General features: G+C 36.4%; 1 protein-coding gene across 4 annotated transcripts in view; it reads right to left on the reverse strand.

The window, feature by feature from the left end:
• The window catches only part of LOC114054070 (protein FAN), a 66,574-nt gene that overhangs the window by 4,699 nt on the left and 44,676 nt on the right, over window positions 1-17,199 (reverse strand). For 3 of the 4 annotated variants that reach the window (XM_027877155.1, XM_027877153.1, XM_027877154.1), the window contains 10 exons: window positions 16,760-16,891; window positions 15,252-15,294; window positions 14,629-14,792; window positions 11,642-11,750; window positions 9,687-9,745; window positions 5,436-5,503; window positions 4,029-4,096; window positions 3,438-3,561; window positions 2,949-3,032; window positions 1,358-1,508 (listed from right to left, as the gene is read on the reverse strand). In XM_027877155.1, the coding sequence (XP_027732956.1) occupies window positions 1,358-1,508; window positions 2,949-3,032; window positions 3,438-3,561; window positions 4,029-4,096; window positions 5,436-5,503; window positions 9,687-9,745; window positions 11,642-11,750; window positions 14,629-14,792; window positions 15,252-15,294; window positions 16,760-16,891 (1,002 nt within the window). Of the gene's footprint in view, window positions 1-1,357; window positions 1,509-2,948; window positions 3,033-3,437; window positions 3,562-4,028; window positions 4,097-5,435; window positions 5,504-9,686; window positions 9,746-11,641; window positions 11,751-14,628; window positions 14,793-15,251; window positions 15,295-16,759; window positions 16,892-17,199 lie in introns of those variants that run through there. The other variant, XM_027877156.1, reaches the window with a different exon arrangement.

The raw sequence follows: 17,199 nt of genomic DNA on the forward strand, positions 1-17,199 counted from the left end.
GAATATCACTTTGGCAGCTGCCTGGAAAATGGATTAGAGACGGGAGAGACTTGAGGCAGGGAGACTAACTGGGAGATCTGCATTAGTTGAGACGAGACATGGTGAAGGTCTGAACTATGGTAATGACCATGCAAGTGGATGGAAGGATAAAGATGTGAGAGATGTTGTGGAGATGTAATTGACAAGACTTGGCATATATGAGATAAATAAAAATACAGAGGAGCTGAGAATGACTTCTGGATTGTAAAACTGGCTGACTGGAAGGAAGGTGGTGCTCTTGGCAGAAACAGGGAAATCAGAAAGAGGGATTGGTTTTGGGTAAAAGATAAATTTTGAACTGGATATAGAGAGGTTGAGAAGTATATGAAACACTAAGTCTGAAATGGCTATCAGGTAGTGAATGATGTGAATCTGGTGCTTGGAAGAAAGAATATGGTTGGCTAGCTCAATCTAGAGATAACATACAAACTTGTGAGATCATGAAATCTGAGAGAAAGTATGTAGAGAGAAGCCCTGTGCTATGACATGGATTGTTTTTTCTCTCTAGATATCCAATTTTCTAAATGAAATGTTCCCTAACCATTCATTGATATTCCTCTCCTGTAAACTCCCATGACCTCTGTATGGCAATATACATTATAAACTGTCTTGTACTGTTCATTAATTACCTATGATATATTGGTCCTCTCTTCCTAACTAGATTCTAAGTTCCTCAGAAGTCAGGAATCCTGTTCCAGACACATACTAGCTATGTGACCCTAGACAAGTCAATTAACCGTTATTATTTCCCCAACTATACGATGGGTATATGAGAATATAGTCAGAGGATTGTTGTTAGGATCAACTAAGATAACATATGTAAAGTACTCAGCAAACTTTAAGAACTTTATAAATGTAAGCTATTATTATTAACTTTATCTATATTCATCCTAGCACTTAGTATATCTGTTGGAAGAATTTTCTCTCAAGCTTGGTAAGGATAGGAAGCTAAACACAAGTACATAAAAAACAGTACTTAGTCTTAAAGACCAAAAAAACCCCAAATTTACTAAGCTTCTTACTATATGTGGTAAGGTAAGACACTAGGCAGCCAATGAAGGACTGCAAAAGGAAAAAATGCTGAGGTGACCATTGAGTATGGGTTCATACATAACTTGCAAAGTAGTCTTTGAGCAATGTGAAAAGTGAGGGCACAGTATATCTGACACTGCCTCCCACATGGACTACTATCTAATCTTATTTTGGTCTAAAAGTAAGTAGGGTGTGTGATATATCAGGGGCCAGTGGGGTGGGAGACAGGGGGCAAGGGGACTCCAATCTGTATGATGGCATCCAAAGAACGAAAAAAGATACATACCAGGACTAAAAGCAGCATTATATACAGTTCCTGAGTGACATGATATTTGATGTAACATAGTGGCAGTAGTAAGGTCCCAAATATTAACAATGCCTTCTTTGGTACCCGACACTAGGAGCGTACTTGCAGAATTTAAACTGATTGTATCTACCTAGGAAAGAAAGTATAATGATGAGCATCTCAGATAGAAACAAATAGGCATAACTACATTTCACTATGGAGCTGATTTAAAGATTTAGTTCTAATGTTAGTCACTCAACTTTGTACTACTGTCCACATTTTTTTTCCTCTTGGTGTGGTTAGTACAGATGTTTCCTAAGATAATCCTCTCAAGGAAATAATTATTTTTATTTCTTGAAAATTAGAGATTAAGTTCTTTGTATGCTGCCAAAGAGGAAGTGTTGCTGGGATAAATATGCTATTTTCTTGAAAACAAACTTGAACTCATGTTATTCTCAGAAAAATAAATCTGTAAGAGAAAAAACCATAGCAGTTGCCAAACTGTTTGAAATATGACTAACTCCTGATAGAGATGGGTTACACAAAATACCTCTCACTGGACAGAATAGGGGAAGTTAATAGGCAAGGAAATTGGTTTATAAACTTTTAACAACTTTAATCATTTATGGTATATACCATTCAGTATACATTTGTTGACTAAAAAAAAAAAACCCAACACAAGTAGATGTAAATATACATCAACATACATATATACACACACATATATACATACATATACACACACATTTTATATACATACATGCGCACGCACACACACACGCGCGCGCACACACACACACACACTTTACATATATTTATAATAGAGATATAGTCAAAGGAATACCAGTTTAGAAATTAGGAGATTTGGGTTCTTGTGCTGGTTTCCCCCCAACCCTTCCCCTACACAGGCAGAAACACACACATACAGTAGCATGTCAATGGGCAAGTAAAATTAATGGTAAGTCTTAATTTCCTCAGAGGCAGCTACGTGGTACAGTGGATAGAACATCAAGCCTGGAGTTAAGAAGACCTGAGTTCAAATCTAGCCTCAGACACTTACTAGCGATGTGACCCTAGACAAGTCAACCTTGTTTGCCTCAGTTTCCTCATCTGTAAAATGAGCTGGAGAAGGAAATGGCAAACCCCTCCAGTATCTTTGCCAAGAAAATCTCAAATGGGGTCACAAAGAGTTGGACGTGACTGAAACAACTCGGTTTCCTCATCTGTAAAATTAGAGAGGTGGATGACATGATCCCTGTAGTCTCTTCGAGCTCTAACATTCTATAGGATATCAAAGGCAGGTAAAACATTTGTTCTCTGAATAGTTTGTTAAAGTGTCCAAAAGCTCTATGCTGACTCAAGAATCCACACCTTAAATTTCTCCTCTATCTTCTGTTGCATGGATGATAGAAAGCAGTGAAATATGCAAAAAGTATGCAAAGCAAAAGAGAGACAAAGAAGTCATGGATTAGGGATATTTTTAAAAGGCAGATAACTGTCACCTGAAACAGCACAAAATCAGAATTTTTAAAATGTGTGTGTGGGTGGAGGGGGAGGCTACTGTATTAATTTCATTCTTGTCCGTACTCACACTGACATCATGTTCCAACTCAGCCAGCAGTTCAAAGTGATGTTTTTTGGTCCCCGTCATCTCCAAAGGAACACAGGACCATACCTAGGATATAAGCGTATTTTTAAGTATTCACTAACAGCATTTTTATTGTTTCTACTTCCAGCTGGACTAGATGATCTCTGAGGTCTATCTAGCTTTAAAAGCATATGCATTCCACAACTTAAGGCTGGTGCTAGCTATCTTAATTAAATACAGAAAGCATGGTACTTTTTTATGGTTGCATACTATAAGAAACCCAAGGAGGCAATATCGTATTAGATGTAGCGAAACATCACTGAATAGCTGGTTTAAAAAAAAAAAAGCCAACAGCAAGTACACATTTAAGAAATACATTTAAGAAATATTAAGATGACAATCGGTAGTATAATAGAATAATTGGCATTATTCATAATATTCCAAGAGTTTTCATGTATATATACACACACACAGAGGCATGTATTTACCAACCTTTACTGTAGAGTCCCAAGATGCAGAATAGAGCCTGTTGTTATGCCAAGAGATTTTACTAACAGCATCATCATGTCCCATTAGTGTGTCGTGCCGTCTTCCAAATGCTATGGAATAAAAATAGCTTAAGAGAAAAGATAATGAGTGTTATTAAAATATCATTTCAGACTGATTTCATGGCTCTTTTAAATACATACTCAAGAAACATCACATTGTTAAATTTTGAATCTACTAAGTGGTTTACACAGCTGACTCTAGTTATAGACCATTTACTCCTGACCTGATAGACCTTTAAAATATGAATTAAAAATATAAAGATTAAGTAGCTATTTCATTTGGGCTCAAGCTTCAGTGTAACTCGACAGTATTTAGATTTAATTTGTGTATTGCTTACTTTTTTTCTAATATTATCTCACAGTGTTTTTCTAATTATGTCCTATTTGTACATTTTTAAAAAGAAGACCACAATGTTATTTTTCTAAAATGAGGGAGGAAATAGTCTCCTAAATTCCAATCTGCATCCAAGTCCCCATGATATTTTCAGCACAATTGGCAATATCATGTATGAAAACAAAATGCAATGATACTCACACATTATTATCCCATGAAGAACTTATGACAGTGTTATCTCCTGGTAAAACTAAACAAGATGATAAAGCCTGAAATTTATTTAAAAAAAAAAAGTTTTCACTTTGGTGATTTACAGATTATTCATAATGCTTTAAAACACGAAGGTGTAATCTCATAATGACATTTTGTTTCTTTTTCTTTTTGGAAAAAAAAAAAAGACTACCCATATTCTGTGTTCCACATTATTTACAGTACTTAACTATTAATTATCCTTCAAATACCTATCTTCTTTATCAGCTAATCCCACTTCTCTTTATTGCCCTATTTTGACCTCCACCCCTCCCCTTCTCTAGCACATCAGAACCTACTTTATGGAGAAGCTATTTAGTCTAACCATTTAAGAAAAAGGATGTACAAATTACTAGAGCTCTAATTGGGAAGCTATTTCATTAAAAACCAGCCTAGGACAGTTGTGCAGCTAAAAGAATCACATAACTGAGGATGCCCTGCCTCTCTGCCTGACTGTTCAAAGAGCTTCCTTAGATGATACAGGAATTAACAACTCCAAAATTTCTGATGAGAGAGAACTACTCAGCCTTATCCTCACTGCCACCACCTCCTAAGATTCTTTTACCATCTGTCCTAGCTCTACATCCCACAATCCCTCAGCACTACCATCTTAACTATGCATGTAACATATGGATCTCTGGGTCTTCCCATTTATCCTATTGTGATGACTTTATTCTGGGCCCTGCCATCTGCCCTACAGCTGAACTTTGTTTTTACGAGTTGTCTCCCCCAATTAGAATGTAAGTTCCTTAAGAACAAGTACTTTCTAGCTTTTTCTACATATACTCTCAAAATATGGTCCAGTGCATGGCACACAGTACATACTTAATTGTTGCTTTTCATTCATTCATTCATTCATTCATTCATTCATTCATTCATTCATTCACTCACTCACTTCTAGGTTAAATACAATAGTATTAGATAGAAAAAAAAAATGAAGGAACTTCAAAATGGACTAATTTAATAACCTAGACCAACACACAAAATGAATTTCTGTTGGGACAAATGAAAGAGAAATTAAATCTAGTATCAAATCACTATAGATGATCAAATTACTAACTGTACACTGATGTCCATCAAAACTCAATTAGAAAGAAAACTTAAAAAAAACACATGAAACTTAAAATTAACTCATTGGGCCAGCTAGGTAGCACAGTGGATAGAGCACCTGTCCTGGAATCAAGAAGATCCAAGTTCAAATCCGGCTACAGACACTTGACATTTTGTGACTGTGGGCAAGTCATTTAAGCCCACTGCCTAGCCGAACCCCCCTCCCCCCAAAACAAAAACAACAAAAAAAACCCAAAACAAAAACCAACAAACAAACAAAAAAAACCACACACAAAAAAATTAACTCACCATATTTGAAAATGATATACTTCTTTGGAGTGTTCTGGATTCTTTTGAAAACATCTTCAAAGTAGAATCTAATGCAATTATTGAAAACGGAAACATCAGAAAAAGAGGTTTTTTTTTTAATTAAATTAAATTTTTTTGAAATTATTTGCAAAAACAATTAACATTTATTTTAAAAAAAAATTTGAGTTTCATTGGGTATGGAAATCTATTTTACCCTACAGGGAAATAGCAAGGAAGGGGATAAGAGAGCAGGGGAATGATAGAAGGGAGGGCAGATTGGGGAAGGGGGTAATCAGAAGTAAACACTTCTGAGGAGGGACAGGGTCAAAAGAGAGAATAGAATAAATGGGGGGGGGGATAGGATGAAGGGAAATATAGTTAGTTTTTCACATCATAATTACTATGGAAGTGTTTTGCATGACTAACCTGTATCAAGTTGCTTATCTTCTCAATGAGGGTGGGTGGGTGGGAGGAATGGAGAAAATTTGGAACCCAAAGTTTTAAAAACAAATGTTAAAAATTGTTTTCCCCCTCCCTCCCCATTGAGAAAGCAAGCAATTTGATATAGGTTATACATGTACAGGCATGCAAAACATGTTTCCATATTAGTCATGTTGTGAAAGAAAACACAGACCAAAAAAAACAAAGTAAAGAAAAAGTGTGCTTCAATTTATATTCAGACTCCATCAGTTCTGAGAAAGAACTTTATATCAATTAAAGCTACATAATAATGGAATGGGCTAAGGTTTCTGTCCACTAAAATGTTTGTTCGAACAGAAGCAGAGTGACTATCATAGATGTTGCAGGGGATTCTTGTACTAGGTAGGAGGGTGGCCTAAATCAGTGCTTCTTAAACCCTGTAGGTTGCGACCTACAGTTTAAGAAGGGCTGAAGGAGTTGCAAATGGAAAAAGTTTAAAAAGCCCTGGCCTAAATGACAACTGAGGTCTTCACCAACTCTACAATTCTATGATTTATCATTCTATGCCAAAGAAAAGCATTTACAGAACCAAACTGAAATATTCTATTATTTTTCTCACATTTCAACATGATCAAATTAAAAATCTGAAAACAAATCTAACACAAGTGAGTTTAAAGGCAGAAAGTGAACTTTTAAAATATGTTTAACTTATACTGTGTTAAAATATGCCACCTAAAATATAAAAAAAAACCCTTGAAAAATAGTTTAATAATATTTGTGGACCTTACAATTATGCTTTGACAATCATGGGAAAGGAACCCCAATTAATGGTACCACTAATTTCCTGAAGGAGAATAATTCAGAGGCACATTATTCTAGCTTCTATCTTATTTGCTTATCACAAACTTTGAAATGTTCCTCAAATCAATTAAAATCATTTTTTTAAACTACCATCTCTCTAAACCTTTTAGCACATGCAGTATTTGAGACTTATACAAAAACTTTAATGTCAAAACATGCAACATAAAAGTTGTGAGAAAATGGTAGCCTTAACTTTGTATTTTGTTTTGTATGTTACAACTTAAATGGAACTATAAAGAAAATAACCATATTGAAGTTCTTTGAAAGCATTTACATATTTTGTATAATGTAGGTAGTTCTCTGACACTAACGTAAGAAAAAAAAAAACAAAATAAAATAAAATGCACTAAAAACACACCGACAATGAATTCTTTCCATGAAGTTCTTGTCAGTCTTTTATTTATGTCCTACCTTGGATGCCTCATTATGGCCCAGAGGGTACTCCAGTGGAACACAAGGGCCTACCATGCTTCAAAGATTGGTCTGGCAATGGACCCCAAAGCTGCTATCTACAGAGAACTGTACTGACCTTCAGAGAAGCTCAGCACCAATGCTGGCAACAGGCTGAGAAATTTTTATTCACAGGAACTCTCAAAAGCTGTATGCTTAAAAAGCAGCTGCAAACTGTTTTGGTGGAGGGAGTATCCATCCACATCAATGAAATTATAGATCATGAAGATACTGAAGAAAATGGAAACCCTTACTGTGCTTCACAACCACTTTGGGGTGGCTGAGAGTTAAGGAAATGGACTATAAATCCTCCACCACTGGGTCTAGATCCCATTTAAGAGGTACTCCAACCATGCTTTCAACATGGTTTACTTTTAGAATTCAAACCACAATCCTTTAGTCCTTTTCAGGAATATGCCATGTTATATTTATTAGTTAATGAAATATAACAAAGTAAACTTGAGAGGTACTAGGGCAAATGAAACTGTAATTTTCTTTTTATAATTATCTACTTAGAAGATAATTTTCTTAGGATCAAAAATTTCTACTATGTAATAGAGGTGATAAAGCCAAAGATGAATACAGGAGTTAACCTCATATGTGATTTTTCCTGGGCTTTCCCCTGTGGCAAGATTATCTATCAGGGTCCCCCACTATGTGGGCCTGGCCAGCTTTTCTTCATGTCCTGTACCGCACAGGCTAAGCTAATTTAAAGGGCACTGAAAACGTCCTTGAGACTTCTTGCTCCCTGAGGCTTCTGATGAAAATTCCAGCAGTATACCAACACTAGCACAGGATGGCTATGTCCTCACTAAATATCCTGTTGCTGTCATGACTAAGTAAACCTTTTTTTGCTCATTGTTTAGATGGACAAGTATTTTATTTTTGTTTCAGTCTTGAATCTGAGCTACCAGACAGACTCATGACCAACCCTGGACTATTACCTCCCCATACTCAAACACATTCAACAATGAAGATAATAATAGAATAATAGAATGTTTAGACTTTATGCATATCAGTAACATGGATTTTTTAAAAGAAATGAGCAAGTAGTACAAATAAAAATTTCAAATTTTTGTATATCTTACTGACAAATCGAGAAGCATAATAATACTTGGTTAAACTTTAAGATTCAAGAGCTTGGAGCAAGGAATGTCAAGATTTATAAGATCATACAAAGATTAAAGAAGGAGCTTACACCAACTGTGTCAGACTAGCCCAGCTAAGGATACAAAGCCCTATTTAAAGATGCCTTTAACAGTGTAAAGACTGGGGTTATAGCAAGACACAAATGAATGAACATCCTGGCAAAAGATCATTGCTTCGTTCTCTCATAAGAACAGCCTTTGTATAACTTGGGAGACTAAAGGAGCCTAGTGAAGAATGAGAGTGTTAACTTCCTTTGACTGGCTTTATAATCATGTCTGTCCTCTGTGGGAATTTGCTTTTGAATTGCTTAAGTAGGCATTTTTGTGTACATAAAAGGGATGAAAAATTATGAATGATAAAATATTGTGCTAAAAAAGTATCTACCAGCAGTATAGTGGCTTACTTGATAGTGTTTGGTAGAAAAGTACAAGTTTCTGGATTAATGGAATAGAAATAAAGCTTAACAGGATAGTGAACCAAAGAATAGGTTGCTTAATTAAAAATATCCTTTCTAAAATTAACTTTCCAGAAATCTAAAAAGGGAACAGATAAAATACTAAAAATCAAGTAAGATACCAGGGAAAACAGAGATATTCACATTTACATATTTTCTTGCTTCAGTCCATCCTAGAGATGGTAAACTATATAATCAATTTTTTAAAAAAATGTACCTGTCAACTAGCTATTTTGTAGTATTTCAGAAATCTTGTTAAGGTGTAACAGTATGAATGATAATGGTGATATATGGACAGCAATCTCTTTAGACAATTTCCCTCCTTTCCTTTTTGTCAGAATTGTTTCTTTGTGTCTTCAGAATTTCATTCCTAAAAGCCTTCCATTCCTCCTGGGTTGACTCTGATTTTGGTAGAGAGGGAATACTCCAGAAGATGTCCCAATAAATTAAGAAATTAAAAAGGACAAATGAAAAGGCATTAATTCTGGGATTAGAAAAGCTGGATTCAAATCTCACGTTGCATGCTTATTCCCTGGGTGATTGTGGGCAATTAATTTTCTCTGGGTCTCAGCAGCCTGTACAGACGGCCTCTGAGGTCCCTTCTGCTTCTAGATCCATGAGCATCTAATTTTCAAGCTAACTCTTTCTACATTGTAAATTGCCCAAAGAAATTTTAAAAAAGAAAAAAAAGGAGAAATCTAAGTTAAATCAGAAAAACAAAGAATACGTAGGAATTTCTACTTATCAGCTGAACTCACGGCTATGGCAAAACAGTACAGAATATAGTCCTCTGAGACTTATATTCTCTGCTCTCTGGTTTCTTCCCCGTGTAAAGGAGTCTGAGTTGGGAAAACTGAATTTCAGGTTTAGACATGTTGTTGGGATTCACCTCTCAGTTTTTACATCACGAGACGAACCTTGAGATGTTGTGAAGACTGAAGACCCGTTAAAAGAGACTGCTATTCCAGTAATTGCCCTGTTTAAAAACAATTTTACAGATCAGTTATTATCCATATTTGTAAGGGATTTACTCTGTCCTTCAAGTCCTGCTACCCTATTTCTTCTTATGCCTCCCTACCTTTACTCTCCCTTTCTGGGTTCCCAACTCTTCTGTCCTAAGCAAATTTACTAATCGTTGCTCAATTATCCTATGTCAGGATAATTTACATCCTTTTGCTCTACAAATATTCTAAGGCTAGGAAACATTTCTCTTCAAGTCACCAAGCCGGCTTCCTTCAAACAATCATTCACACAATTCTATTTTCTCCATAATATTTTTCTAAGTGAGAAGTGGCGGATTTCCTCTAACCCACTGAAGTAAACAGTAAGCATGTGAATTTGCCACTAGACATGCTCTGCAGATCTATAACGTTCTAGGTGTCTGTATAGTTGCCTGTGTTTCCATGTGTTCTTTGAAGGGTTTGATTATATTTGCATTGCCATCTGCTTGAAGCTCCAAGAGGGCAAAAGGTTAGTTTGGAATAAAATAACACAGGGCTGCTGTGTTTAAGATACCACTGTTTAACCAAAGCTATTCTCCTCTGAATCATTTCTCTAGTAATGGTAGTGTTTGTGCTCTCAAATGAATGGCATCCATTTGAGACAGATAAGAGATCATAAGATTACAGTTTGTGGCCATGGGACATCTGGTCCATACCATACTTCTCTAGTCTTGGTAAACTTTATGCTCTGAGCTCACTGGCTACAAGCACATTCAACAAATGAGTTCTGATGAAACATATCCGACAAGCTGAAGTTCTCATTCCCTAAAATGGCCACTCCCCCACCCTTGACTATACCAACTTTTAACAGAAAATGTATCTTAGAGCATCCATAATGAAACTTATGAACAGGATAATGGCTCAAGAGTGTAAAATCTGCCAACCACAATCACTATTCAGCAAAGATTAGCACTGTAGCTGCCTTCTCCTATATTCTTCCTCTCCTGAAAAGTGATAATCATAATTTTAAAACCTGTACAAAGGGACTGAGGGGGTTTCTGAAAACCTTAAAATTATTTACAAAGAGAAGAAATTGCTGGTAAGAGTACAGAGGGAAGAAGGATAGTGAAGTGGAAAAGGAAAACCCAGAAAATCTGGGTTAAAATCCTAGACATGCCACTTACTATAACCTGTATGACCTTGGTCAAGTCATTTAACTCCTGGATTTCAGTTTCTTCATCTGTAAAATGAGGGAGTTTCATTTGACTATTTCTAAGAACCTTTTCAACTCTAAATCTATGATCATAATAATAGATAATATACATGGGTCAAGGTGGAAGCCTTGACATGTAGGAGTGGGGTCTAAGATATACTTACTTTAATTCCCTTTTCCACACTTTTTACTGACAGCAGGAAAGGACTTAGAAATGTAAACATCACAAAATGTTAAAGCTGGAAGAGTCCTGAAAGATAATTTTATTTAAGCCATTTCTCAGAAAGGTAAGAAAATTGAGGCCATGGGTTTTAAACGACTTGCTCAAAGTCACCCAGCTAGGCAGGGACAAGCAAAGGACCCACTCTCCTGATAGTATTCAGCTTCTCTCCTAAGAATCCTAGGTTTTAATACTTACTCTTCCACTTCTTTAGCAATGTAAGTAAGTCACTTAACCTCTCAGTTTTTTCAACTATAAAATGAGGAGGTAGAACTAACTTCTAAAATCTTGTTATCATTCAGCATGGTGATCCAAAAAAATGGACTCAGGGCCACATTTCAAAGACCTTTACCCTAGGTCACCACACATACCTTTTGGGATGGAATAATCGCTTTTCTTAATTCAGATGAACATGTGAATAGGTTAACAACATAGATTTCAAAATCTTAACTTCTGCAAAGTCTACCAGCTGGCCAACATTCAAGTTAAGACTCTTACTCTTTGTGAATTTTATAGCTCTCGTGCAGCTTCAGTTTGGTGATGTTATTCCAGGCAAGTGTTCTGCTTTCCTCAGTCAGGTCTTCAAATGACTCTTCACCTGGAGAGACTGAGTCATTGCCAAATTAATTATAACTAAAAAAACCAACTATTCCCCTTTCTCCCCACCAAATCCTTAATGCCTCTAAATACAGAATGCTTTACTGATGGAATACCCAGGGGAAAATATTAGCAACAATGTGACTGGGTTCTGAATTCCAGGAGCATATCCTGTGAATACTGAATTTTTTCAGTGCTAATCACTGGGTTGTTGTCTCTTAGACCTGCTAACATTCAAATACAAAGGTTTGTTTTTTTTTTCCCAATGCTCATTCTCCTTGACCTGTCCGAGGCATCTGACACTACTGGCCATCTTATTCCTACTCCTCTAGGTTTTCTTCCTTTCCCACTAAACTTCTATGTGTCTTCTTTCTAACCTCATAAGATGGCTGTTCACTAGGGGCAGCTAGGTGGCGAAGAGCACTGGCTCTGAAGTCAGGAGGACCTGAGTTCAAATCTGTCCTCAGACCACCACACACTTGACCCTTACTAGCTGCGTGACCCCAGGCAAGTCACTTAACCCTGATTGCCTTAAAAAAAAGATGGCTGTTCACTAAGATTCTGTCCTCAGCTTTCTATCTCTCCCTTGGCAATCTCATTCATTCTTCTAGATAGCTTCAACTATCACCTCTACATGGATGATTTAAAAATCTTTATCTGCAGCCCTGATCTCTCTAAGAGACAAACCTGTATCTGAAGCTGCTTAACAGGATATCTCTGAGGTGCCAATGTGACAAATGAAAACTCGACATGTACCAAAAGAAGCTTATTATATTTTCCCCAAAACCTGTTCCTCCTTTTCTGACTACTCTATTTCTATCAAGGTGCCTGCTTCTTATACTCCAACAATGGGTGTTATTTTTGACTCTTCCCCATCCTCACACAACCAATTAGTCACAAACTCTTTTCAATTATATGTTCATAGTATCTCGCAACCATCCATTCTCTTTTGTTCCAACTGCTACCATTCTAGCACAGAATCTTACCATCATGCACCTGGACTGCTGCCTTCTTAACAGCCTCCCCTACTCTTCCTCTACCAATCTATCCATCACACCACTGCCAGACTCATCTTCTTTATTTGTTTGTTTGGTCGTGTTTTGCTCAAAACCCTTCAGTGATTCCCTACTTAGTAAAGTTTGACCTCTTTACCTTGGCATTCAAGGTTAACTACAATCTAACCGCCTTACCTCATGTGACTTTCATGTGTGGTCTATATTCCACCAAAACTTTAATCATCATTCCATAAGTCCCCATTTACTAATGATTACCGAATCAATACAGCCCTTGTCTATACTCTCCCTTGCATAAAAAATGGCTTCTTGTGCCCTTTATTTGTTGAATTCCTCCTCAGTCTGTAAAGCCTAACTCAAATTTATCACCTCTTCCATGAAAGCTTTTCTGATCCTTCCACTCTATATTGACCTTTCCCACTGCTCAGAATTCACAAAGGACTTTTATACCTCTCTAATGCACTTACACAAATACCTAAAATACAAAATAATAAATAATGTATGTCATATCCCTCTATTAATCTGTAAGTTTCATAAGGATAGAGACTGTTTTCTCTAAATGTTGTATCTTCTCCAATACCTAATACAGGGCATCAACACAGTAGGTACTTGCAAATCTGTGATTTGAATATAAATGAAGAATATGACAAGAATCCATTTCCTAGCCCACAGGATTTCTATGCACATAGTCCTTGCCTGATGAAATTCAAGACAACATGGTTCACTGGATAATACACTGGATCTGAAGTCAGGGAGACCTGGGTTCAAATTCCACCTCAGACACTGAGAAGCTATGCAACTAGGAGAAAATCACAACCTTCCTCAATTTCTTCATCTGTAAAGTAAAGAAGTTGGATTCAATGAGTCTAGTACCTATCAGCTCTAACCCGATGATCCTATGAACTGACTAAAGAACTAAATTTTTTGATTACTAGCTGCTTTTGTTTATTTATTCACTTCTCCTCTGGATTCTGTTATTTTAAGTTGGCAGTCCTTTTATTTTTGCTTTCCTGATGGGTTGGAGGCACTCAACTTTCTAAAATAATTAGTAGTTTTAGGTAGCATGATCACATGACAGCGGTTACAGAGAATATGACTAAGCATCAATGTATAAATATCACCATCAAATAATCCTATGTGTAACTTGACATTTTTAGAGCTTTATAGCCTCATGAAGGGCAACAAAATTCACTGGATTTTAAGAAAAAATTTACTGAAAAAATTTAAGAGAAATCTGAGAAAGGGCACAGTGTGGTATTTGCAATCTACCTACCTCAAATATGCCTGAGAACATATTCTCATTTTAGGAAATGAGAATGAAGAAACATAAGGAGGTTACTTATATAACATCTACCACAGTGCTGGGCACACTTAATAATTACTTGTCGAATGAAAGATTTTGTCTCTTGGCCCACAAGAAGGAATGGAATTTAGTTGTTGCTGACTTCATTTCTGGGCAGGACTGTTAATGGAGGGGGGGGGAAGAAGGTGGGGAGGGAGGGATTCTACCAACAAAAAAAAAAAAAAATCATAGCCAGGGGCTGTAAACATAAAGAAGGGAGGAACCAGAAATCAAAACTAGGGTTGCTGGACAAAGGAACCAAGGAAAAAGAGAAGGCATTATATTCATGAAGTACTAACAATCTCAGTTAAGCTAAAAGAATAATGCCCCACATAAAAGTAATTGGATTTCTCTATAGTCACTGACTTAAATCAACAACTGTTCATGATTTAGAAGAAAGGTATTAAGTTGGTAGAGACAAAAAACCTACTCTGAGCCATACAAAAGCTCACTTCTCATCCAATCTCCACTTCTAAGAATCTAGATTACAAAAGGGAGTCAAAAGGAAGTACAGGAGTCCTCTATAAATTTACCTGGAGAATCTGCTAAGGAAGCACTCTGACTGGAGGGCTGTGGCAAGCTTTTAAACTTTGTGGTGATTCTTCGAGGATGAGGTATCACAAATAGTTGTTTTGGTGTCTGCCCGAATTCCAAGATTTGGGTCAGCATAGCTACTTTTTCATCAGGATCCTCTATACTTTTAGGTAAAACAAACAATTTTGGGAGCTATTACATTACGAGTTTCTTAAAAACATTTAATTTAGATAATACATAGTGACAGAAAGACAAGTTAGCTGTATATCTGCTACCTGCTAGTGATTTCTCTGTCATCTGACATTACGGAAAGTTGTATTTATTATAATTTATATTCTATTTATTTTTGTCTCATCAAAGACACTGTACTGTACACTGAACTCTAAGCACACTGAAGGCAGGGGCCCAGCCATATTTATTTTGAATCTGCTGCAGTATCTAGCATAGCACACTGCACATAAATGGTAATTAAATAAACATCGCACACAATGAGTCATCAAATATGACTCATTAAAATTGTTTTAACTTTAGTGAGTAGTACATTTAAAAGATTAACATGTAAGAGCATTGCACTCCTCATGCTAGTAATGAGACACTTTAAAAAACTCAGCCATTTCAGTACCTGTTCAAGTCGACGCCTCCTTCATAGGTGAGGGGATGAAATACTAAAAGAAGAGATGTAATGTTTAACTGAAAATGTATAAATTCCCATCACATATACCTACCACATACTCAAAACTTAAGAGGTTAAGAGGTTAAAAACTTAAAAACCTAATTATCAGAGAACCTAGATTTCTGATTTTTATTATAGCATACTATATTCATACTAGATCCCAATAAATACCTTTAAAACAAGAATTAAACTGTCAGCCTGGATGACCTGTTGTTTTAGTGCTATTTTTTCAGACATCAAGAATGTATTATTTTCTCATTAAGGTACTTGACTCAATAGCCTGAACTGAATGGTAATAGTATTGTAGTGCAGCATCACGTCAGCAATCTGGACTGAATGGCTCTCATTTCTTATATCTTCCCCACCCCTCTAAATCTCCTCTCACCCCACCCCCCCCCCAGAAGTTTTGAGGAGAGAAAAAGTAAATCCAAAGAGAACACAAATGGTTACTCTCAATTCAATTAAAAACAGATGCCAATAGGTTTCTAGAGGAATCTAAGTTCTTTGCTACCATATTTGAGTGGGTTATAATTGGAGCTGCTGAAAAGCTGAGGAGAAGGGAATACAAACAAGATGAAAGACTATTAAAAATCATATGGGGGGCAGCTAGGCAGAGCAGTGGATAGAGCACCAGCCCTGGATTCAGAAGGACTTGAGTTCAAATGCGGTCTCAGACACATAACACTAACTAGCTGTGTGACCCTGGGCAAGTCACTTAACCCCACTGCCTAACCAAAAACAAAACAAAACATAAAAATCATATGAAGCCTTTTAGGGTTACAAAGGTGAAATTCTCTAGTTACATTTAAATTTCATTGAATTTTGTGTTCTCTCATTGTTAATTAGCATCCAGTTTAGTTCACTGACTTTTCCTTTGAAGAAATAAAATTATTTATAGACATCTCTGATTCTTTCCAATCTACATTTTTAGTCCCCTTTTCTAAAAACTTTAGTGACTCCCTATTGCCTCTAAGATAAAATATAAACTTTGCAGTCTGGCGTTTAGGGGCCTTCACAATCTGGCTCTAATCAACCTTTACACTTATCTCACATGATTTTCCTTCATGTACTTTACATTACAGCAAAAATGGACTACTGGCTAATCCATGAACTTGACACCCATCCCCTATCCCTATACATTTGTACAAACTACCTTCCATGCTTGAAATCTGCTCTTTCCTCACCTGTCCCTCTCGTAATTCTACTCCTCCTTCAGGTAACTACCCTGACCTCTCCCTTCCCACACAGACTGTCCCCTTAACTGTGTATTCACTTGTTTGTGTTCATTTTTCATCCTTAAGGTAGAATGTAAGCTCCTTAAAGGCAAGGACTGTTTGGCTTTTATTTTTGTGTCCTTAGCACCTAGCACTAGGTTCTGCAAAAAGGAGGCGTTTAATTAATATTGGATTGTTTTCACTAAATAAAATGAAAGACATTTCAATGGATTTGCTACATACTATTATGGGCTCCAACGGCTTCATTTCCTTTTTGCTTGTAGCCAAATATTAGATCAATCCATTCATGAAGATGCTCTGACACATAATTGCTTTCTAATGCTTCTTTACTTTTCTGAAGAAAGTCTTTAGGACCTATTAGAACAAAATGAATAGAAAATTGATCCTGGAGTCTCCATTCTTCTTTTCTCTACTTCATTTCCTTCTCATCCAATCAGATCTGTTTTATGTACAGACAGGGCAGACAAACCTTTAACGAGATTCTATTTTCATTCATTTATTATATTAAAGCCACATAAATAATTGGCAAGAATTATTTTCACAAAATTCAATCTTCTCAAACTATAAACCTGCCCTTTATTTATCCTAGAAACATGAAAGACTTTAGGTCCTGAATAGAGGTCCCGTCTGTCTTGAGCAAGGCCCCCTTAAAGATTGTTTTA

The sequence above is a fragment of the Vombatus ursinus genome, unplaced genomic scaffold, assembly GCF_900497805.2.
Source record: "Vombatus ursinus unplaced genomic scaffold, bare-nosed wombat genome assembly UNPS02014812.1, whole genome shotgun sequence".
In the NCBI taxonomy this organism is placed as follows: domain Eukaryota; kingdom Metazoa; phylum Chordata; class Mammalia; order Diprotodontia; family Vombatidae; genus Vombatus; species Vombatus ursinus.